Below are 25,813 nucleotides of genomic sequence, written 5' to 3'. Positions count from 1 at the left end.
ACTCTTTCATGCCAAAATGGCCCCTGCTTCAAAGAGTCACTAGTTGCAACAGCCATTATAAGGGGAAATGTAAACTTGAATCCCAGTTAGCTTTATATCTTGTCAACCCAATGCCTATTCTGAACCTAAAATTCAAAATGAAAAACAGAGATTGAAAACTCATCATAAAGGGCAGAACATGGGCCAAGGACTTTCCTAGACACTTTATATACTTAATATCATTTAATTTACCCAACAGGCCTGTGAGGTAGGTGGTTTTATTCCATCTTTTTTTTTTTTTTTTTTTTGAGATGGAGTCTCACTCTTTTGGCCAGGCTGGAGTGCAGTGGCGTGATCTCGGCTCACTGCAAGCTCCACCTCCTGGGTCCACGCCATTCTCCTGCCTCAGCCTCCCAAGTAGCTGGGACTACAGGCGCCCACCACCACGCCCAGCTAATTTTTTGTATTTTTAGTACAGACGGGGTTTCGCCGTGTTAGCCAGGATGGTCTCCATCTCCTGACCTCGTGATCTGCCTGCCTCGGTCTCCCAAAGTGCTGGGATTACAGGTGTGAGCCACCGCGCCCGGCCCTAGTTTTATTCCATCTTACAGAAAAAGACACTGAGTCTCACAAAAGTTAAGGCACCTTCCCAAAACCATACCACATGCAAGTAGTAGGACCAAGAGTCAAATCCATTTTGCATGACTCTGAATCCTGTGCTCATAACCACTCTATACAATGTTAATTAATATCCTGTCTCACCTGGGTAGGGATGCTTGTGGTACAGGAGTGAAGACTGGAGAACAAACCTTCAACAAGCCTGGTAACAAGAAAACCTCATGCTTTGGGAGCGCTGCCTGGTAAGTTTGATTGGTGCACAGATTTAGACCCCTCCCATGGCCCTACAGGCCACTCGGGAACACTTACAAGGGCAGTAGGTCACCACAGCTCTCCATAATCCCCTACCCAACCCCAGGAAAGATAATAAACAATGCAGGGATCCCCAAGAGCACTGGTAATGTCCAGTTCACCTCTGGGGTAATTTGAACCGACTAATTCCCTTGTTGAAGAAGGCAGATTCAAAAGCCTATTCACTATATAATTCCATGTCTATGACTTTGGGGGAAAAGCAAACCGTAGGTATGGGAAACGGATCAGTGGTGGCCGGAGCCTGGAGTGTCGGGGTAGGAGTTGACTATAAAAAAAAACACAAGAGAACATTTCACGGAGGATGGAAGTGTTTTATTTCCTAATTGTGGTAGCCTTTACACGACTATCCACTTGTCAAAACTCATTGAATTGCGCACTTAAAACTGGCAAGTTTTATCACATGTGAATTATATCTTATGTAATTTATGTTTATTATATATATATGTATGTAAATTTCAAACAGGCGGTAGCTGATGAATCTGAAGCTAAAATTTCCATTGTGTAACTGCACTGCAGTAAACCCAGGAGTCTGAATCCCTGAGTCCTTCAACCTTCCCAGCAGGGAGATTTCCTGCAGGCAGTCACTGCAGGCTGATACACCATGTCCAGTGAGAAAGAGGCTGGGAAGTGAATTTTTTCAGGCAAATGCTTCTGTAGCAGTTCAAATGAGAAGCTGATTGCTAGGGTTACCTTAGCTTTCTGTCTCCTTTCCTGAATTTTCAGAGGTCATACTGTGTACTTGGTACAAAACATTCATCTGGAAAACTGCCTAGAGCCAGATTAAATATAACATCCTGGTTTTTAACTTGTATCTCACATGACATACATGTCTTTAGCTTCATATCTTGTTGCATTTTGAAGGCCATACCTGTCTCTACACTCAGCCCTGAAGAGATAGGAAAAAATCTTACTAAAATACTAAATATTATAGCTGCCATCTGTCTCAAAAAGCTTGGCAAGGATCCAAAATGAGAATTTCAGTAAGACTAACTACATCAGCCCAGTGTGTCCTTCCAGCTGTAGGTCACCTGTCTTCTTACACATTCTCTTTGGTAAAGGTACTTCTCCTCCTGGTACAGCCAGTTAGTCCTTCTGCTTTCTGCCCAAGTCTTCCTGTCTGGGGAAGATTCAGAGGCTTCTGATCCATGTTAATAGCTCAATTGGAAAAGGAATATAAGCCACATAAATGTAGTCTAGCATTGGAAATAATCAGATCAGTCATGCAAATTAATAAGTACATAAGGTCATATCCCAAAAGATAATAGGGCAGTCTTGTACAATAAAAGCTGCCAGAAAGAGTGGATTTTAAAGGGAAAGAAAAACTAAAGAGCCAGGCTAACTTTGGACTCTTATAAAAGTTATTGATACGATCTGTTTTTAGGTGTGCAATCTCCTGGCACTAGTGTTTGGGAGGTAGCCATTCTCTGAACCTCATTGAAAGAGATGGACTACTCCCTTAAGAGCATTAAAAAATATTAAAAAGTAAATAAAACAAACGATGACTTTTTTCAAAGCACACTTTAATCATTTATTTTAAAAAGGGGAGTAAAGCATTTAAATAGCCAATCCTATAGACTGGGACTTGAACATCAAAGGAAAAACAGACAAAGACCAGACGATAAAGTCATTCAAAAGCACAGAAGCACATCACATACACCAGCAAGTTTCCCAACTACTGCACTGATTAACTAGATACTCTCAATAGCTTTTCCATAGCTCGTCCTAGAAAGAAAAAAAAAATTGAATTTTTATTTTCTTACAAGTTCCAGGCTTAAACAAAGGCAAAAATGACATGCAACAATTGATATGCTCATAAGTCGCACATATGCGTCAAGGTCTTTATTATGTAACAATAAATGCTAGCACTTTATCGCTGCCATCAGATTTTCTTACAGTCTTAGAGCCATGTAAATAAAAGTTCATGATGAAATCAAAGAAAATTAATTTTTCTAATCTTAGATCAGTTCCATAGAAAACTATTAATTTTTTTACTGCAGGCAGTAGAGAGGGGGTGGGGGGTGGGAATTGGTTAGTAAGTCTGGTTCTAATCTTCTGAGCTGCCTTTGGAAGGAAGTTATGAGGTAGAGGGTTCTACTGACTTTTAGTTAGGTGGACAATGAGAGAAAAGAAAAAGCAGGTGCCTCATCTGCAGATCCTTCTGGGATTTATCTGCCATGTACAATTTAATGCATAAAAAGGCCTCCCTCCGTAAAACTCAGCACTTTACAGACGTAGAATATATAAGCATGCCAAATTTACTTAGCTGCCACAAACAAAGCATCATTCCAGGTGCTAGTGAGGAAAAAAAAAAAAACAGTTGGTGATTTGGTCCCTCAAGGAGCTCCAGATATTAATCTACCTAACTAAGCCCCCAGGTTCCTTCCAGGCATGAAATAATTAGTGGGACTCATGGATGAGGACTGGTCACAGGGCAATCTTTCCTGTACAAAGGATCCCTAGAAGTCATATTGAGTTCTCTTTAAGCTCCTTAATTCCTAATTTAAGGCTTCTAGTGAAGCCTCCTCACGGTAGGCTTCACTAGGCCCACAGTGCCCCTAGAACTCTAACAATCCTACCCTAGACAGACTTTATTGGAAAATGCACCTGAAGAGGCAGATGGCTCCCAAGAGAACTCACCAAATCAAGACAAATGTCCTAGGTCTCTAGTGTGGTAGAACTATGCACCTAAATATTGCTGCAAAAAGAACACACTTTTAGACACCCCTGCAGATATCTAAGTAAGTGGAGAAGACTATTTTTTCAACATACATTTTATTTCTCTTTCACCCTAACTCCTAAACAGCTTACTGGGGGTTCTGCAAGAAAACAAGATCATAATTCAGAAGGTAACCATCATTATAGACATAAAGTTTCCGGTCAAAAGGGTTATAATTAATGCTCTGCACTTTTTCCTGCATCTTATGCACTACAATGTCTAGTTTGCCCTCTTTCCCTGTGTTTGTGTCATAATAGTAAAAAATCTCTTCTGTTCTGGTGCTCAGAGTACGGGTGGCATACAGAACCCCACATACCATGAAGGCATTAGAAGCAGATGGTTTATACTGCTTGGTATACCAAGTGTTTAGCACCTGAAGTGTGGTGTCATTGAGTTTACTAATCACTATGTTACCAGTGCTGGCTTCAGTTGAATAAATCACCCACAATCCATTCTCATCCACAGCAAAGTCAATATCTTGCCAAGCAACATTAGCATATGAAAAACGGTTATTATAGGCAGCATTAGGGAGAGTTTGAGTCACAGCAATCGTGTTGGTGGTCAGGTTAACTCTGGCAATATTCCTGGTGTTGTACATGTTGACGTACATGTTGTTGTTGTAAACTGCTGTACCACTACCTTGGCCATAGGCGATCCGCAACTCACGAGCATTTACGTACAACAGCAAATCATCCAGTGTGTTGTACAGTCTGTAATACTCCAACAGTTTCCCATCTGTATTCAATGGTGCCACCCAATACAGTCCTTTGTCTGGATGCTGGGGAGAGTAATCCCTACCCCAAGCACCATACTGATAAGAAAACCCTCTCCAGTTGAGCTGAACCACAGACGGTTTGCTGATGTTCACCACACCACCATGATCACAGCTCCCTATACAAACAAGAAAATAAAAAGGCATTTTTAGAGAAAAGGAACGACAGGATACAAGTAGTTTAATATCCTAAGCACCAAAGGAATCTATAAATATTTTTCCTGTCAAGGTTCAATAACAACAGTGGTTCTGATGGAGAAGAGCCAAACCTCCTCTTAGTTCAGTGCATTCAGTCTCAATGCAAACCGGATGTCACTCTACAGAGAACTACCTTCTGTTTCCATGGGTGGGCTTTCAATCTGGAAAATAGGAATAATGAAACTGGCAAGAACTATATTCAAAATGTTTGGAGGCCCAGAGAGAGGAAAAGGAGACTTGGCGAATTTAATATATTTCCTTCTATCAGAAAGCATTTTGCAAATATTATCTTAGTTCATTTTTCTTACAGCAAAATCAAGAAAGCAAGATTATTCCACAATCCTACCCTATTTCTATAAATCCACAAGATGTTATTCACTAGGGTCAGCCCCAGAAAGAATTGTGATGAAGAAGAAGGTTTTCCCAGGCAAGGCTTCATGCCCTTCCTCGTTCTCCCCTTCCTTGGGACCCCAACTGCACATCCATGCCAGGTACCAATCCTGCTTTAAGCTATTCTCAGAAGAAGACGTTTTAAATAGAGCATTTTATAGATCCAGAAAGATGGTCCTATAATGGTGGGATTTCACCCTTTAGAAGCCATAAAGTTATTTTGGGGCAACATTGCCTGCTCTGTACCCAATGCACAGCCCATCAATAAATCACTTGGTGACCGTCCTGCTGCAGAGTTACAAGGTGAGTCCTGCCGTTCATTACCCACATGCTATTGTGCCATAGAATGACATGCAAGTATTTCATCTTTCCATCCAGACACTGTCATTGTCACAATGTGTACAATCAAGTGGGACAAGATTCACTGGTCCACTGAATCTACATTCTCTGTAACACTTGGGTAAATGACTCAGTCTGGGCGATCAACCCTTCACATTGTACTCCCACTGAAATGCCTGCCATCCCAGGAGTTTATGGGCTATAAAAATAAAATAAAGTTCCTCTAGTATTTTTATAATAACTATCCAAAGAGTTGAACACACGTTTTCTGGGATCTTAACACTCAAAAAAAAAAAACTCGTGAGATGGTTTATTGGATAACAAAGAAAACCCAACTTCAAGTATATTTGAGGTCATTTTCCCTCGTCCTGCTGCTCAGAGCAGAGCAGGTGAGACAGGAAAGGAGCAGAACCTAAATTGTTGGATCTGGCTTGAAATGCTTGCAGGGACTCAGAGAGCCATTGAGGAACATGAGGTGAGCTGGAGCCAAAAGCAGAGCTCCAAAGAATTGCCTGAGATTAGCATTGAGGCTGGGAAGGGAGAGCAAAGCCTTTGTCTCTGGGTCTCTGCTGTGTCCAATATGCAAAGACCCATTCCTTTCCTTGCTAAATGCCTTCCCTCCCCATCCTTCTCGCCCAAGGACTGCTCAAAGGTGAAACCATTACTAGAAATTCTGTTTTTATTTTTCCGATCTGCTGGGGCTTTTTGGTCCCAGAATTAAATATGTGTTCCTTAAATGGTCTCATAAATCTGCAGTTGGTGAGAAAGCCAGCCAACCATACAACAGGTAGAGAAATGAAACCACTCTGTACCCAACCTCAAAATAATTTTGCATATCATTAAGCAGAACACAGTCGCAGGTTTATTTTAATAATGCATGTGCCATTTCATAAATAAAAAAGCAACGTGTGTTCAGCCAAGAGACTATTCTCCACTGAAGAAACAATAAATAAAATTATAAATTATTATTTCTTCTACTAAAAGTGATCTCTCAGATGAATGCTTGTTTGCTTTTGTTTATGAAACAATGCATGAATTATTAAAATAAAGTTAGTGGTGTGTTCAGTTTAATGATAACAAAAACTATGCAAGTTTCCATATGCTACAAACTGGATTTTCTAGTTAAAGTATCTTCCTGAGAACTTGTTTATTTAACTACATTTCACTCTGAGGAAAGTCACTTTTTTTCTTTCAGGTTGGAAGACAGAACTGTTTGCTTCGTTGAATCTTGCCTTCCTGAAAAGAAAATATCCCAAATCGACAGCAACAAAGTATTTAAGGAAAATTTATGATGCATATCACTTATTCAAGCACTACCAAGAGGTTAAACTACTCTATCCCTAGATGTGGAAATTTTTAGACATGAAGGACCCAAATTAAACTTCTCAAAAAATTACTATTACTACTACTATTACCATTATACTAATTGCACTATTATTAGTATAATAGTATTAGTACTGTTACTATTGTTACTACTACTAATAATAATAGTGGCTCATCATTTCATAAGTTGACCAGAAAATTCGAATTGCCCAGTGTAAATATTAAAATGTATGAAACTTTCTTTTTCTCACCTCCCAAACATTCCTAAACACTTTCCTGTTCATTTGTTATCCTTCTTTTATCCTCTATGGGTAAGGATAAAGGGCCATTTTTAGGGTCCTGGCTATGGTAGAAAGGAAGCAGAAATGGGGATGAGAACTCAACATTGCTGCCAGTGCTACAAATGTGGCCACAACAATGTCAGACTAGGAAAAATGCTATGGCAGGCTTCCTCGATTCCTGGCAGCAAACCATCTTGGACACGATACTGAAACTGACAGCCCAGTTCCCACTCTTCCTCAGAGTCCCCATCCACCCATCCCATCTTCACTGAGCTTCTTACTACCCTTCCTTATCTCATATTCCTTCCCAGCCTCTTCCTTCATGTCAAGGTCTTAGACATACTTCATTCTATACTTCATACCCAGTTTCCAGCCCAACTTCACCCTGACACTTGGGCAACAGCCCATTGCCCAGTCATGATCCAAGAATTCTGAAAGACCATTGAATCATTTTGCATTTTCTGGTGGAAGAGAACACACAGCACAAAACTGTCAGGAGCAAAAGTATCCTTTTACCTACTCCACAAGCAAGGAGGCAAAGATAATTTGGTGTTAAGCAGATAGGTGAGCTGTTGGAATTTTCTTTTCACTCCAGAAACCACAGGTGCACCTCTCTGTTAGAGCATCTATGAAAGGCAGCCTAGTATGAAAAATACTACTAGCCAGATTCTAATTCAAAGCCTGATTCCAATAGCAGTTGTGTATCCTTGAGCAAGTTACTTAACCTTCTAAGTCTCAGTTTCCTCATGTCAGGAGAAAAATAATACCAACTCTGCAAAATAGTTATGAAAAATACAGAGAAGGCATGTAAATGTTACTCAGTAAATGCTAAATATCTCAATATAATCACATCATGTTACAACTGGAGGTTTAGATCTCTCCTTTCCTAGATAGTGGCTTCTGGGGGTTTCTTTACTCATGCTGGTAACCCCAGTACCCAGAACAGGGCCAGTCACACAGTGGCACCAAATTATGTTTGTGGAATAAAGGAAGGAAAGATTAATCAAACCGCCTAAATTCCGCTTACCCTTATTTATAAAACACTAGCCTTCCACCCTGCTACATATCTGGTTTTTCAAAAAGCCTGGTATTTACTCCATGGAACATAATTTAAGGAACCCTCTATACAAGTTTAGCCTTGATTGGCACTCTCTTCATCATGCAATTCATTAGATGGCACCATGGTTCTCTGAAAATATCTGAGGAAGCCATAATCATGAGACTTTAAAATATTCTGACTCGGCTTTTTTAAAGTATCATGGTTAGTAGCATTTTTTAAAGCCAATGATTATATGCCTGCAGAGGAAAATTAATCTTGGATCTATTAATGCACTCTCTCAACTGGGCAACTGAACTTGGTTTGAGCCAGGAGGAGAATATGATTGACTTATAAGAATTAGGCAATTAAAACAATCAGTCACAAAATGATTAAGACTAAATTGACTCTGAGGTGTTGGATATATGCTGTTCAACACGTGGCTCTTCCCTAAGCTTGAGATTTTAGCAGATCACCCCATTTCTTTCAGACCCCATTCAATCATCAGCTACTTACTGAGCATCACTAGGGACCAGCATAGAACCTTGCATCCCCAAGCAAAATGGAGATCAATCCCGGAGCACTCCGATCACATTTGGCCTATATGCAGTCATTTAGATTCACAGGCAAAACAGAGACAGACTGAAGTTTGAAGGGAAAAAACGTTAATGAGTAGAAGGCCAATTATTTTAGATTAGAAAGTTCTATGAAATGAGGCAGAAAAAGGGTGTTGTTTGTAGCAAAAACCAAATAGGAAGCATATTTGATTGAACCTGGGATACATTCACTTGTTCTAAGTTCAAGCTGACCACTGGGTTAGCAAACTGTAGCTATGAGGGAGGGGGCCCAGACTGCACAGAGTTACTTTAGAGCTGAGACTTGCATATAGTCTTTTTTATTCTGTGCAAACTCCACAGTGAAAAAAGCAAACAGGCCAGATTTTAAGGTCCCATAATAGGGAGTAACTTTAATTAAAGTCTCCACAGGCTCACAAGTTTGTGGTGCCTGGGGATTTTCCAATTCTGCATTATCAACCACTCCAGACAGAAAGAGAGCAAGTGAAAGAAATTGATTTAAAAACATGACCAAAAGTCAGTTTAATATAAACATCATAACTATAATATGAACAAAGCTGGAAGAGAGCCAGGTGGCTTGGCAGGGATTCAGGTACAGTCAAGGTTGTGGGAAAGTGAGTGAAAATCTGGGTCCAATTTGCTTAAACAACACAGCTGGGTTAAGATGGATCACAGAAGTCTAAGTGTGAGGGCCTAGGGGAAAGTTCTGGGGAAAAAAAAAAAATCCAACAAAAACAACCCAACAGGCTCACTTGTTTTCTTCCCTGGGTACTAAGTGATACATTTTCTCCCCACCATTGTCCTTGGATTGCTGGTGCCTGCCACCCTCCGTCCTGAGCTGACCAGGAAGCAAAGACCCTTGTCTTGCACCTTCTGCTCTGTCTTTAACTACTTGTGTGGCCTCAGGAAAAGCAGCATCCTTACTATCCAAGTCTTCTCCTCTGAGACAAGATGGGGCTAAGTTAGATGGCCCTGAATATTCCTTCATCTAAAATGTCCTCATTCGAAGGGATGCATAGAAAATTGTGCCAGAAAAATCCATTCCATGAGGAAGATTTGCAAGGGGTGTTGGGGAGCTAGTTCAGGTATTATCAGTTGTTGTCATTGCTTCAGCCTCTGCCTCAGTGAGCCCTCTGTGGTCCAGCAGAAACAGTTCTCATTTGCTACATTTTTGCACCACTAATCCCAGACTAAATTTAGCCTTAGTTTATTACAGAGGACAGACCATGCTGTCTGCCCTAAACCTCCTCTGCAGGTTGAGAAATTTGAACAGTTGTTCAAATTTATGTTACCTCCTTTCCGGAGAAGTTGAAAGGCCATTTTGTTCTGGGGCAGGATTCTGACCATTAGATGACACCTGTTGTAGTAGGATAGACTCCTATTTGTAGAGGGAGGAAAAAGATCCGCCTGAACAAGACCAAGAGGCTTATATCCATGGCTATACCTATTTAATAATTGAAGCCTTAAAAAATCAGTTACATTGACAAGAATTCAGAAACACAACCTAAAAGAAAGCAGGTGTGAGGATTGGAATTAATAAAAATAAAAGGGTTGCATGATTTGATGAAAAGATACAGTCCCCATTCAGGCTAAGATGCTCAGGACCTGCAGAGAGAAAGTCCCTGTGTCATCGATATCTCTAAAGGACGGGGCTGAACGCTGTGGCTGAGAGGCTTTAGTTTACCTGGAGGGATGCATCGCAGGGCACAGTGATCTGGCACTGCTTTTGTTTTGTTGCAAGGTTTTCGCTTCAATTATCAACATTATTAATAATATCCATTGCCAGCGTGTGAATGCCGATCATAAGGCTCTGAGCTTCCCAAGCATTGACTCATTAATCCCCACAGCCACCCTGCAAGGCAGGCACTATTATTCTCCCATTTTACAAATGAGGATATTAAGGATCCTTTTTGCTGCAGCCACGTAGCTGAGAAGCTCAGGTCTTTGGGATTCTAAAGCTATGCTCTTGAACCCTACACTCCCCTGCCTCCATTTATGGGTATATTTGCAGAACATCCACCTCTGTGCTGTACTTAACCCCAGTGGCAACTCATTAGAGACTAACATGCCACCCCTACCCTCCAAGCACTCACAATCCATGAGCAATGGCAAGACACACCCACAAGCACAGGATATGTGGCGTCATTCCTTTAATCCTCACTGAATCTCAGGACACACAATACAGCAGGTATGCAGCATGCATTTATAGAAGAAAAAAGGAAAAATTAAAGAGGAGAAAGGGAAGGAGAGAGAGAAGATGGGAGCATTGAAGGCATAAACCCAGCTCATCAGATAAGTGAGCCAATCAGCCCTTAAATACACAGGAACGTGGATGCCACACACAGATTCCAGAGGCTTTCCCCTGAGGCCCCGACTGCCTCCATCACCATAGAGATTTCTGTTCCCTGTTAGAAGATGCAAAGAGAATACGTGTAACTTGTGGATTTTGTTTAAATCCCTCATTGTTTGTGCTCTTTCTCTGTGAAACCTAGAATATGATAGCATGTAGAATACTCGGGAGGAAGGGACCTTTAAAACATGGAAGAGAAAACTGAGAACTGAAAAAAAAAAAAAAAAAAAAAACACCTTCTTCTTTCACCATTGCGATCCCCAATCCCTTCCCCACCCCACTCACAGCTGCTTATGGGGTCTGGCACAAGTGGTTAAAAAAGTAGCACGCTTACCTGGAGTGGGAGTAGGGTGGACAACAGGGGTGTTTTGACCTTTAGAGGCCTCACACTCTTTCAGCTTGGTCTTCAGAGCCACGATTTCTCGGCGAATGGCAAGGACATTGTTTTTGTCAAGCGTCTCAAGCTTCTCTACCAGGAGAGTAATATTCCTTATCTGAAGAAATAAAAATTCAGAGTGACTTTATATTATGGTGCAATTTCTTTCATAAACATTCCAGGGCTGAATTTGTCATTTAGTGAAACATTGCCAGAGAATACACCAGAGACTCTTCTGAATGGTTTCATTTGGAAGAATACATTTTATGGTTTAGTGTGAACGCCTGTCAGATCTCAGGCAGATGTGTGTGACAAGAAGAAAATGGCAAAGATTTTAACGGCTTTAATAATAGAGCCCAAGCTCATTCTCAGCATCCACAAATGTCCATTAAAGTTCATTTCTAATAACGTTCCCCTATAAACTTGTGTTTACTCATGTTGTATTATAATTAAGATTCTAATGAATGGTGAGGGCCAGAGAAAGCTTAAATTCTAAAATATGTAACTAGAATTCTCAATTATAGCCCATGTCATGACTGTGCTAGTAAATTCTCGTTGATATAAATTACCCAACCATAAATGTGATGGTCTTTATCCACAGATCTTAAAAGGCTTCACAGAAATATACAAGAAATTTATTAAAGGAGGTTTCCAGTTTGTGGAGAAGGATTCCAGGTTATTCAAAAGGAGAAACAAACCTAACAAGTTTGCCACAATCAGGTATATTGTGGATTTCCAGTTCCAATCGAGAGCAGAGAAGACACCTCATATAGCTTGGCCATGAACAGTTGTTCAAATTTATGTCACCTCCTTTTCAGAGAAGTTGAAAGGGCATTTTATTCTGGGGCAGGATTCTGACCATTAGACGATACTTGCTCCTAAGTCAGCACGTTCCCAATGTGCTTAACTTATTATTCAAACGCAGGCCCTTATCCAAAACAGAACATAGTGATATGCCATGTGGCCATGAGAAAGTAGAGAATTAGAAGTTGGAAGAGCGAGTTTTATTTCCTGGTCCTAGTACTTGCTTATAGTCACTGAAGGGAGTTTATTAGTAATTTACCAAGAAGTGAGTTCACTGCTTACCTCCACCTCCAGCTGGGCAACAATTTCTGAGCTTCCACCAAAACTCTCCTTCAGCTGTACGACCAGTTTCGCCATCTCCTTCACTTCTACCTTGATCAGCTCAAAGTCCAGTTCAGTGTAAGAAATGGTATCCTTCTCCATGATCTCAATTCGGACAGTTAGGTTTAACAGTTTCTTTTCATACACACTGATTAATTTGACATATTCCTTTACCTGAAAGAAAATCAAAAGGTTCAAGCCAATTCCCTGAGTAGTATCACACCATCTTCTTCCACTACCAAGCCCTTGAGCTGAGAACTATTTGATTCTTGCCAATCATTGTTTTTTGTAAAGAAATAGATCAAAAATATATTTAACTAGATTTTTAAAATCTATCCATATACAAAGAACTTATTACTCCAATTGAAGGGAGGTAGATTTTATATTTTGCTAGACTAAAAATAATTTTGTGTCAGCATCATCATTTGCAGGTATACTTTAATCTTCATTTTTTAAAAAGCTTTTAGGTTCGGGGTACATATGCAGGTTTGTTAGATAAGTAAACTCATGTCATAGGGCTTTGTTGTACAGATTATTTTGTCTCCCAGGTACTAAGCCTAGCACCCCAGAGACTTTTTGTTGTTGTTCCTCTCCCTCCTTTCACCCTCCACCTTCAAGTACGCCTCTGTTGTTCTCCTCTTTGCGTCCATGTGTTCTCATCATTTAGCTCTCATTTATATGTGACAACATGTGGTATTTGGTTTTCTGTTCCTGTGTTAATTTGCTTAGGATAATGTCTTCCAGCTCCATGCATGTTCCTACAAAGAACATGATCTCATCCTTTCTTATGGCTGCAAAGTATTCCATGGTATATATGGCCCACATTTTCTTTATCCAGTGTACCATTGATGAGCATTTAGGTTGATTTCATGTCTTTGCTCTTATGAATAGTACTGCAATGAACATACACACCCATGTATCTTTATGGGAGAACAATTTATATTCCTGTGGGTATATACCCAGTAAGGGGATTGCTAGGTTGAATAATAGTTTTTTTTAGTTCTTAGAGTAACCACACTGCTTTCCACAATGGCTGAACTAATTTACACTCCCACCAACAGTGTATAAGTGTTCCCTTTTCTCTGCCACCTCACCAGCATCTGTTATTTTTTGACTTTTTAATGATAGCCATTCTGGACTGGTGTGAGATGGTATCTTACTATGGCTTCCATTTGCATTTCTCTAACGATCAGGTGATACTGAGCTCTTTTTTCTTAATCTCCATTTTAACGTTTGAAGATATTAGCTCCCCAAACTAAACTGGTTTGTATCATATTCTCTTGCCATCTCTCCTCCTTTCAACACACTTACTCTAATTGTTGGCATTTGGGACTGGATTGTCATTTCTTGTGGCAGTTGTGCTGTGAATTATACAATATTAAGCAGCATCCCTGGCCTCTTGATGCCAGTTGCATCCACCTACTCCCCAGTTATGATAACCAAAAATGTCTCTGGACATTGCTAAATGTTCCCTGGGGACAAAATCATTGCCGCTGCCACCACCACCTCCTTCCATTTAGAACCACGGCTCTAAATCTAAGTATTTTCTAGAAGAGGGAGAAATGCGCTATGCTGAATTCCTTCTTTGATCACCATATGCAATTAGTTTTGATCCCCTCTGCCTTTTACAAAGTGGCATAAAGATCCAACCTACTACACAATATGTGAGTGTGTGTGCCCTGTAGAGTACACATTTCATTAAGTGCACCTACATTTATTCCAAGAACTGATTATTGCAATCAGACCTTTAAATTACACATTTGTTGCATATATTTGAATGTCTGATCATTAAGTTAAAATACTTCCAAAAATTCCCTTGGCGGTTTAGTGTATAATTGGAATCTCCAAATGGATATTTTAATAAACACAGTTGGTGGTTCTTTCTGAATCTGATCTCTAAAGAAAATGCCATGGCTTTTTTAAGGACCTGCTCATTAAAAGTTGCTGGCTTTATATGCTTTTTAAAAATTTGAACAGAAGTGATACTTTTCCCAAAACTACACTAATATCAAGTAGCTGATCCACAGTGCCTGGATGAATTTAGAGATGTTGGCCTCTAATCCTTCTAATACCAAAAGCAATCCTAACTTCTGTCATTTCAGCCCTTCCACTTAACCCCATTGTGCAAATTAAAGTAGACTCATAGACCACAGACCTAAAGAGCTAGGGCTTCAGGCAAAAAGGATTTTAATGAAAGTTGAAAAAACAGCCTTTGGCACTGCTAGTGTATCTCCTCAGGCAACTGATGCTCACTGCCATCGGATGTACCATAACTCAGAGGATGACAAGGCTGGTGATATTTTGGTAGATAGGGAGGTTTAAACATATATACTGCCACCCCTCTGTATCCATGGGGGACTGGTTTCAGAATCTCCCAAGAATAACAAAATTCAAGGATGCTCAAGACTCTGATAGAAAATGGTACACTATTTGCCTACGATCTACACACATCCTCCCAAATACTTTAAATCATCTCTAGATTACTTATCATACCTAAAACAATGTAAATGCTACATAAATAGTTGTTGTATTGCTTATATTTGTATAATTTCTGTTGTTACATGGTCATTTTTATTAGTTTTTTTCTGTGAAATTTTTCAATCTGAGGTTGGTTATATCTGCAGATGAAGAACCAAGGCTATGGAGGGCTGACTGTATATGAAACCTAACAAGTCCCCCTCAAAAGTGCACTGCAGATATAGGACTGCAAGGTTTCAGTGTCTACAAAAATCAGGCATAAAACCTTGACTATGATAAAAATAAATAAATAAAGTGCCAATCCATTACAGAAATGGAAGTTTGAGAAATAAATATGCTTGCTGGCATTTGGCCTTGCCAGCTCTTGGAACAAATGAAACACCCTCAGCTTCTCTGGAACATTTTGGTGGCACATCGCAGCTGTTGTTCTACAAAAATGAGTGATTCAACTGTCATCTCTGCTAAATAAAATGTGGTTCTCCCAGATTTTCACAAAAAAAAGCAAGGCATATTCTGGAGTTTGCTACCTATAAAAATGTGTGGTGTGCGCCTATCCTGGTGCAGACAAAATGAAGGGTCTGTACAGATCCATCTGAGGAAAAAAACTCAAGGTTCTTCAGCAGACACTTAAAAGACGCTCAGTGGTGTTCAGGAAAACGGCAATAATCCATGGAGTTAGAGAAGACACAAAAGAGCTTGGGGATGGGCCAGAAAGACTTCAGAGTGTGAACTTCACTAATTTAAGTAAATCATTCATATGAACCTTTCACATATATGAATCTGTAGCTTTGGGAATGCGTGGACAATGCTGAGCACAAGCCATCTCCTCCTGGGAGGTGCAGTCTTGGGAGAGGCAGCCCAGCCTGCCTGGGAGCCTCCAGTCCCACATCCCTGGCACTTGGGGCACTTTCTGCATTTTTTTTCTTCTTCTAGAAAATACAGTTGTTTGTTGCATAACAACATTTTTGTCAATGACAGACCACATATATGACAGTGGTACCATGAGATTATAAATATATTTTTACTGTACATTTTCTAGATATATATGCATACACAAAAACTTACCATTGTATTATAATTGCCTACAGTATTCAGTACAGTCACAGGCTGTACAGGTTTGTAGCCTGGCAATAGGCTATATCATATAGCCTGAGTGAGTGTGTAGTTGGCTACACCCTCTAGGTTTGTGTAAGCATACAGTGATGTTCACCAATGTTAAAATCACCTAACGATGTATTTCTCAGAATATATCCCTGTCTTTAGAAGACCTAATGGCTCTATTTTGATCTAGAACAGTCATTCTAAATGGAGGGAGGGTGGTAGTGGTGATGATTTTGTCCTGGTTCTCATAACTGGGGGGTGGGCGGGTGCTATCGGCATCTAAAGGCCAGGAACACTGCTAAACATTCTATCAAGAATATGGGTCTAGCCTTGAGAAGACACGTCCTGTATCAACATCTTTACCTTGAAGCTCCTCATCACGACAAGTCTGAGCACTAGACGGCTTATCTATGTTTTAGTTGAGTCTTTAAGCCACCAGCCTAACATTCACAGCTTCCATTTTATTTTGCTTGTTATGCACATACTATGTCATTGATGAGGAATAAAATTTGTGTGAGGGTTGGTTTGGGGGTGCTTGTTATTGTTCCTTATAATTAATGTGGTCTTGTCATAAATAAGGATGTAGTGCTAGTGAGCTAAAGAATTAATCTGGTTCTTGTTTCTGCCAGTCTCTCAAAACCTGTGATTATAACTATGGCCAGACTATTTGAAATAAGTAAGTTTACTTTGCAACATACTACTGTTTTCAATATATGTTTCAAAGTAAATGTAACAGGGTTCATTGAGCCTGAAGTGATTGTAAAGACATATAAAGCACTTTGGAGCTAGACCCAACTAGACTCAAATCTAACTTCAGGACTTAGTGAGCAAATCACTTAATTTCTCTAACCCTTAGTTTCCTGTAAACTGGGGGTAATGATATTGAGTTTACAAGATTACATAAAGACTACAGATAATGTACATTAAGTGCCTAGCTAATGGAGGCCCTATGAATTATAGAAATTAGTAGAGAAACAGTAATTTCAGCGTTTTCAATCTGACCTTTTATTTTCTTTCACTACACAAAATATGGCTCAATCAATGTTGTTTCTTTATGGGTTGCCTTAATGTCTCCTAGGCTGCCTCAACCTTCCCATGCATGAGGATCTACTAGCAAATATGTCATATTAAACAACTTACCCCAAAGACCATAAGCCTCCAGAGAAAGAGAAAATCTTGAGCTGCCTTTTGTGCCATCCCTTTCCTAAGTATAGTCACAAAAGGACATATCGTAAACAACAGAAAAGTATAAAATGCTTTCAGCATCTTATGCAGAGGCAGCTCCCTGTCTTCTCTGCGTACTGACAGATAATGAATCAATGTAAGGCAGTCAAAAACCTTTTCTACTGGCCTGTCCTAAACGGGCATTCTCCCAGGCCCCCAGTTAAATGATGATTTTCAAGGCAACCTAGGGACAGCTGTAATAATTCACTTGGAAATTCGAAAGCCCTCAGCTAAACAGATAACTTTGGATTTGAAGGCATTACTGACCTACTGCCGCTCTTTCTGGGCTTACCCTAGAGGATGCTGACAGCATGGCCAAGAGGAAAGAGAGTTGGGATGATTTTGAAGACTCGAATTCTGACCTGGCTTAACCAGCCAAGAGAGGAATGACCTTGGGCAAGTCTCCTTACCTTTACGAACTGCAGTTTTTCCTTCTCTAAAATGGGAGAGACAACACCTGGCCTATCTGCCTTAAAGGGTTACTTGAAAGGAGAATAGAACTGGAAGCATTTGAAAAAGCACAAACAAAGTGCTACTATTATTGTTGTTATTATCACCTGCCACACTAAATAGATTATATAATTCCTAGCTAGCAGATAAACTTTTTCCTTAGGCCACAATCACAGATTTTTTTAGGATCTGAGCAGCCACTGACACATTCAGAACTAAAACTTTTCACCTATTCTGCATTTTGTCCCTACCTGTTACTAGCAAAGCAGATGCTACCAGTCCCCCGTACAGTATTGGGACTGAATGTCCCATATCCACAAACCTGGCAAGCCACATACCCTCCCTGGAGCGCATAAGGTTTCAAACTGCCCTTCACACTGCTGCCAGCAAAGATGACATGTAAATCAGTAGTTCCCACTATTTCAAAGCAAATGACTCTAACTGAAAAAATCTTTACCTAGGATTTTCCTCTACTTGTTATGTTTTTATGCATAACTTCTTATCTGTACTTGATTATGCTGGAATAAGGCTATGAATATTAATGGTTAGAATTTATAATTTAGTGCTGTGCCTTTTCTGCTGATTAATTCAAGGACATTTTATTTCTTAAGCAGCTAGGTTTCTAGAGTAGTCAAACACATTTTCCTGGACACTCATTTAAACTTAGAATATTTATCTACCAATTCAGGCTGAAAGTAGGGTCTCAGCCTCATCATAATTTTTGTTTTAAAGGATAACTATGTTGGATGTTGAGGTGGAAAAGCTTAAATTTCTTAGGAAAACTTATTCTGAATCTTGCAGTAAAGCCAGAGCTCCTTGTAAATTAATGGAGTTGTATTAAATAATGCATAATGTGATTATAGCCTAGCTTGGACTTCACCTGTGCAGAAAATAGGAACTTTTCTAATTGATTTTTAACTTGGGCTGAAAAGGTGGAAGGGGTCAAAACTAGAACACCAAGTCACATTGTGCCAGCTAGCCCAGAGAAAGGCAAACCCTTTAAGATAACTTCCTCTGGCTAAAGAAAAAAACAGTAATCAGAGTTCAAGTCAGTGTTTTCACCAAGGCTGAGAAACCTATTAGTCTTGATTCAAATTCCCAGGGAAGCCTTCAATTTTTGTCTGACGTTGGACACATCAAATATAATGTTCCTGCTGAGACAATAGAAGATAACCATCAAGAAAGAGAGATGGAGGGTGAGGACGGAAGTGGAGATGGTTAAAGGGTAAAAAATAAAAGTAGTTAGAAAGAATAAATAAGACCTAGTATTCAACAGCACAACAGGTGACTATAGTCAATAATAATTTCATTGTACATTTTAAAATAAGTAAGAGAGTCTAATTGGAGTGTTTGTAACACAAAGGATAAATGCTTGAGGGGATGGACACTCCATTTTCCATGATGTGATTATTATGCATTGCATGCCTGTCTCAGGGTATCTCATGTACCCCATTATTATATACACCTACTATATACCCAGAAAAAATAAAAATTAAAAATAAAGAGACTACAACCTTGGGTTTCACCTGGAGAAAATAGAAAAAAATAAAAGAGACTACAACTTATTGTCACAAAAAAAGAAAGAGAGTGAGGGAGAGAGAGAAGGAAGTGAGCAATTTGTAAAAGGGTTAAAGAAAAGAGAGAGGGAGGGAGGACGATGAGAGGGAGAGGATTTGAAGGAGTGGAAGTAGAGGAAGAGGAAAAGAAGGAGGGAAAAAAAGATCATCTAAAAGTAAGAAAATACCCAAAAATGTCCCCCCCCCCAAAAAAAAAAGAATTAACCAGGAAAGGAAAAGATAGATTAGAAGGGATGAATAAGGGCAAGGATTGAGGCAAGAGAAATAAGAAAGTAAAAGATGCAGGAATGGAATAGAAATAGAAGAAAAGGAAAAAGAGAAGGGAGATAGAACTAAAGGGGATAGAGGAGAAGAAAAAAAAAGAAATGAAAGCTTGAGGAAAGATCTGGAAGACCAAAAGGAAGAAACAGCATCAAAACAAAATAAAAATTGCAGGTTGGGGTTTGCAGGGAGAGCTTCTTTCCGACTACGTAAATACCACAATACTATAGTGAGTTTATCCACAGCGTGAACAATCTGAAGCCCACTTTCTTCCTGTGTTCTCACTTCCCCTGCCTTAATAAGAACTCCATTGGTGTCCTCTAAAATAAATACTAAAATCACCATAGAATAAAAATGTGATGTCTTTGATACAGTGAAGAATGGTTGCTTAGAAAATCCTAAATTAAAACACGTTTTGTTTTGCTTCTTTTTATCAAGATACTGTTTGAAAAGAAAATGCTTACTTTAGAAAGCTCTTTCTCGAACTTCTGAGAAAGAACATGAGCTGTGAATTCCAAGCGTTCCACTCTGTCCACGGGAAAGGTGGTGTCTGGCAGGAAAACAGAGCACTGGCAGGTCCCACGGTCATCCACGGAGCCAGTGACATTGGAAAACAACTGCAAATAATAACAAGTTGAACATCAGTAACAAGCTGGAATCTGAGCTTTTTGGCAACTGGAGTGACAGAAATTGGCCTGTCAAGAGTACTTACAGGCAAGTAAGTGGAGTCCAATACACAAATGAATAGAATCATAGAAACAAGCTAAAACAGTTTTGTTTTCACAGGTGGGGACCACACAGCGTTTAGCCACATCGCCGTACGAAAACCACTACGTCAGTGGACTTTCCCGAAAGGAAGATTCTCCATTCTGGAGTCTTAAAGGAGATTATTCCTATCTCTATGCAAGGAAAGGGAAATAAAGAAGCTATGAGAGTGCTAAGTTCGAATTTCAATTCTAGCACTTGCTAGATGTGAAACCTCCTTAATTCTTAGTTCCTTCATCTGTAAAATAGAGATAACCTACTTCACAGGGTTATCCTCAGTGTTAACGGAGTAATGTGAGCCAAGTCTCTGGCACAGGGTAGGTGATCAGAAAATGTCACATTCTCTTTCCTTCTACTGCTCATTTTCTCTTCCTCACCTTCACCCCAACCCCAATCCAATTCCTTTTCATCAGAATGAGGGAATCACCAAGGATGCAGGCTACAATGAAAATATATGATGCAAATTCATATCCTCTCATCGCCTGGGAAATTGTAAATTAACATCCTTCAAAATGAGAGCCAGCCATTTGTTGGAAACTGAATAGCATATGAGCTTGAAGGTTTTGTGCAATTTTTTTAGTAAAAGTTTTTTTCCAGCTTACCATTTGCAGAAAAAGTCATTTTAAAATATTTGATGTTTCTTTAAGATATTCAGACTCACACTTCAGTGCCACTGCATATTTTTAAATGACACGTTTGAAAGATCCTGTTTTTCTTTTGTCCCCTTTGAACTTCCCCAAGAGGATCCCAGCACAATTAACATTTTTTCATTACTACTGTTGCCTTACGGAGTAACCCTTGGCAGCCAATTTGCTGTGCCTTTTAATGATCTCATCTGAAGGCCAACCCAAAGCTCACCTGTGGAACATCAGCCTGAAGGGACTTTTTATGAACCGCTAAGGAGACAGCAATGGTCTTCAGAGCTAGAAGAGACTCTGGCCATGTCTCTCAAAGTTCAGGTCAGCCAGCTGCAGGTGGTGTCATGTGTCCTGTCATTGAATGGCCACCAACCTCCATGACGCCTGAACAAGCTGGGTCTAGATGCTTCTATAATGAAGACTTATTTTATCACTGGCCTCGGGGCCAATCAAGCCTTTTGCACCTAAGTTGTTTTTAATTTAATTTAAGTTTCAAGATGACCAAAAAATATATATATGTGTGTGTATCCAAAAGTCTCTATATGTGTTTAGTCAAAATTTACGACCTTGACCTCAATTTTCTTTTCCAGTCACATCCCCACACGGGAAAGAGTTCAGGAGTAGGGAGGAGAAACAAGCAGATTTATGTCGAACATAGGGGTGGACAGCAGGATTTGAATAGGGCAAGGGTCTTTGCCAGAGATGAATAAAGATTGGACAAGATACACCAGGAACCTATCAGAGAGGCCAGCTTCCCTTGAAACCAGCTTTACTCATTTCTCCAAAGACAGAAAGACTCCAACTCAAGCATGCCAAGGCTTTTACAGAAAAGACCGACATATCACGGACTTTTGAAGAAATAGCTTATTATAATAACTGTCTAGCAAAAAAAAAAATCTTGCATTGCATTTTAACAAGGGGAGTTTAATTAGCTGCACAAAACAGGGTTGGGCCATTCTCAGAGTTCTCTGAGAAACTCTGCCAACTGAGAAAACAGTGGATATCATCAAGCAATCTCTAGACAGTCAACTAGGAACCACTAGCTAACAACTTTTAGTACTGAAGTTCACTTGAAAGACAGGCAAATACTTATGAGCCCTGCTGACAGCCATTCCACCGGTTTCTATTGAACATCTCTGTCCCAGTGCTATGGACTCCCCCAGCTTCCATCCTGCTTATCATCAGCCCAGCATGCTCAGCTGACATCAAAATGGTCCATAAGTTTGATCAGTGTCTCCCATTAGAGATATTTCTGCTCCTCGCATTCAAAGACAATGAAGCTAATGGTGATGAGTCTCTCTCTGCGGTGAATGCTCAAACTCCACGTGAATGAAGCCTGGGGGATGGGAGACAAAGACAAGCGCTTGTCCCCTCGGCCTTTGGAAGAATATGCGATTCCCCTTGTGTAGAGCAAATAGGACCCCGAGTTCCCCACAAGACACCTTATACTGGTAGGTTTTCACTAAGCATGTGTTCAATTAACATTTACTGATGTCTATACTATGCCAGGCTCTGGCTTTAGGGAGACGATTAAGACTCAGTTTCTGCCCAGGAATCAGGCCCGATTAAGACTCAGTTTCTGCCCAGGAATCAGGCCCACCTTCACTATGAAAGCCCTACTTGTTTTTTCAAACCAGCCTGATAGCCTGATGAGAACAAAACACGTGACTCGCTGCAGTTCCGACTATACCAGTTACTGTGTGGAGCGGAGCATTGAGCCTTTTCTAGTCTTGCGAATTGAGGACCCTGCAGAGGCCCCTCCTCAGGAGGCAGACGTCTGAGGCAGAGAGTACTCCGAGTGCTTACAACAGAAGGTGCAACTCACATTTAAGGTGATTTAAGGTTGCAATTGGCTCTAATTAGTAGCCAAGGCTAGGCGTCAGCAAAGATTCAAGGTATAAAATAATGGTACTCAACATTTTCAGAGTACAGAAAATGATATGTTTGGAACTTACTCAGTGACAGTTATAAAAGGGTTTTCCACCACCTTCCAAAGAGCTCGTCAAGCTGACAGCCAGCCCCAGAAAATTAGGTTGATAGTGAAATTGACTCCCAGTCCACTATAAAAAAAAGTTGGAGTTGTGATACTGACTCACCAGGGAGAGATAAGTAAAAAGGAAAATTAAAACCTCTAAGTACAATTTAACTACCATGTCTCATCTACTTTTAAATATTTGTCTTTTTACCAGACAATAGGCATTCTGGATTTCTCTGTTTCTTGATCTATATTTTCTATTATTATAGCTGATAATCTTATCCAAATGCTGGTTTCTGATGGAGAAATATTGACGGAGCTTCATAATAAATGATTATTGTTAACCTCAGTTCAAAAAAGAGTGCTAGCCAATTCTGATCATCCCCAGAAATCACTGAGTATCACGGAATAAAATTATGTATCTGATTTCTGACTGCAAAGAATCCTTGTGCCTACTTATGATTCCCAAGACTCCCTCCTCTAAAAAATAAGCAATTTTCATCTATACTCCTTGGAAATATAGAAACCTGCATGTACAGACATGATGAAGAGAATGGACAGACTAATTTTGAGCTATATAACTTGTTAGCTTAGTGACTTAAACTCAATGACTTCACCTTGTTAAGCCTCAGTTTTCACATCTCTAAAATGGGACTATCAATTTTACCTACCTCTTGGGCTTAAATAAGATAATATAGGCCAGGTGCGGTGGCTCATGCCTGTAATCTCAGCACTTTGGGAGGCTGAGGCGGGCAGATCACAAGGTCAGGAGTTCGAGACCAGCCTGACAACACAGTGAAACCCCGTCTCTACTAAAAATACAAAAATTAGCCAGGCATGGTGGCACGCACCTGTAATCCCAGCTACTCAGGAGGCTGAGGCAGGACAATCACTTGAACCTGGTAGGCAGAGGTTGCAGTGAGCCCACATGGTGCCACTGCACTCCAGCCTGGGCAACAGAGTGAGACTCTGTCTCAAAAACCAAAAAAACAAACAAAAAACAAACAAACAAAAAAGATATGTATTATGTACTTAACCTAGTCCTGGCATGTATTAGACACACAGTAAATGTTATTGCTGCTGTTTCTATCTAGGCCCTATCCAAACCATTTGTTAATTATCAAATTTGTAATATTTGCATATTTCTGATGGTCAAAATGAAAACAAATAAAAGCCTTTTCCTCCTCTTTCTCCCATTTGCCCTTCCATTCAGACACGATCATGTAAGCAGCCACCTGACCTGTGAGTAAAGATCCTAGAGGTTGAGAGAGAGGAGCTTTGGCCCAGATAAGACTCCCCCACCCCAAGTTATACCTTAGTGAGAATAGCCTGGGAGGTTTGCAGAGTGGGGCTCTCGCAGAAAGGCCCAGAGTGAAATGAATAACTGCTTCTTACCTCCTAACCCCTCATGCCCTCCAGCCTATTCTCCTTTCTTTAAAGGAGATCCAAAGAGGACCCATCCCCCAAGGAACTGGGCTCACTATGCCTTCTATGCACTTAGCCTAGCTATACCAGTCTCTTTGTAATGCATGACTTTTGGTTTTGTTTGTTGCTGCTGTTGTTTGGAGCTGGAAATGGCTCTGAAGATTCCCTATAAAGAAGATTGCAAAGAGTGAACACTCCCCTAGGGAAATGTCCCCTTGTAGTAACACTTTGCTAAAGACCAGTAACTCCCCTGCTTATTTCTGACACCCATCTACTTTACAAACCAGGCCAAGAGAAATGGTCAGGGCTTCAACTAGAGCACTGTGGCTCTCACTCCCTCAAGGGCTACTATTCACCATCCCAGGACCCTGCCAGGCAACAAATCAACTGGACAAACTTTCCTGGAGCTGCAACCCACAGATTCTTCTCCTAACAGTTCCCATCCTGGACTGTATATTAGAATCACCTGGGCAGAGGTTTTTTAAACTATCTGATTTCTATACATCTATGCAGGATTTTTTTAAGTACAGAACCCAGGCATCTGTACTTTTAGAGTCCCCCCGGCCACCCATCCTATTGTGCAGCCAGATTTGAGAATTCCTCTAAAGCATAGATTTTCTCAAAAGTCCCAGCTGGAGAACTGAGATGTCGTCTCTCTTGCTAACAATTTAATTATTATGCTGAGGCTTTAATTCATTTCCAGGGCACCTATAGTTAACACAAGGGGTCGTAAATCTTTTAGAGTGCCCAGGTCTAGCCATCCATGAAATTGTATTCAGGTCCCCAAAAGCAAGAGGAAGGGAATGAAGGCAGCTCATTCGGATTCTGGGGCCTCCTCACCTGGGACACAGAACCTGCGCTGCCTGAGCTGCCATTGTAGCTGGAGCCCGACATGGAGCTGGAGCTGGAGCTGAAGCTGGAGCTGGAGTCAACGCCTGGGAAGGTGCTGAAGCTGGGGCTAGGAATTGGGGGTCCCGCATCCCCCAAATGCCCTGCAGCCTGGCCGAGGAAGAACAGAAGGGCTAGGAGAAATGAGAGGCCGGGCCTCATCTTGTCCTCTTAGCTGGAGCCCGGCTCTGCACAGAGCCCAGGGGCTTCTTATAGGGCCCAGTGGGGATTTCCCCATGGCCAGCATGTAGGAAAAGAGGAAGTGGCCAGGGAACATGTGACCTGCCCCAGGAGGGTCAGGACACCCAGGAATCTGAGTCACGGCCCACACCGTGTCAGTGAGGCCCACTCTGTGAGCTGCCTTTGGATCCAGATATCCCCTGCCAAACATTAACTCCAATGTGCTTTGTAAAGCCCAGTATTTGGTTTCTCACTTGGTACTTCCTTGAAAGAGATGGGATTGAAGTAGTCTTTGTGGATGAGACAGAGTTTGGAGGCTCCAGGGAGGAAAAGCAACCCTCAGTCCTTTGCCTCGCAGCACTTCTAATGTGGAAAGCACACTGCTTTCCACAGACAGGGAACTTGCCTTAGGGACTGAGGCTCTCCTTCCCATGTTACTGCACACTGCTTTCCACAGACAG

General features: G+C 40.7%; 1 protein-coding gene across 1 annotated transcript; it reads right to left on the bottom strand.

Moving 5' to 3' along the window:
* Positions 1-2,408: 2,408 nt before the first annotated feature.
* Positions 2,409-25,428, bottom strand: OLFM4 (olfactomedin 4). Its single transcript, XM_050766716.1, has 5 exons — positions 25,125-25,428; positions 19,946-20,098; positions 12,352-12,564; positions 11,224-11,383; positions 2,409-4,516 (listed from the first exon to the last, which is right to left on the bottom strand). The coding sequence occupies exons 1-5, from the start codon at positions 25,332-25,334 to the stop codon at positions 3,714-3,716; spliced, it is 1,539 nt and encodes a 512-aa protein (XP_050622673.1). The 5' UTR covers positions 25,335-25,428; the 3' UTR covers positions 2,409-3,713.
* Between the last annotated feature and the right edge of the window lie 385 nt (positions 25,429-25,813).

This window comes from Macaca thibetana, chromosome 17 (assembly GCF_024542745.1).
Source record: "Macaca thibetana thibetana isolate TM-01 chromosome 17, ASM2454274v1, whole genome shotgun sequence".
NCBI lineage: Eukaryota > Metazoa > Chordata > Mammalia > Primates > Cercopithecidae > Macaca > Macaca thibetana.
Note: the sequence above shows the minus strand (reverse complement) of the source record. Positions and strands in the feature narration are given on the sequence as shown.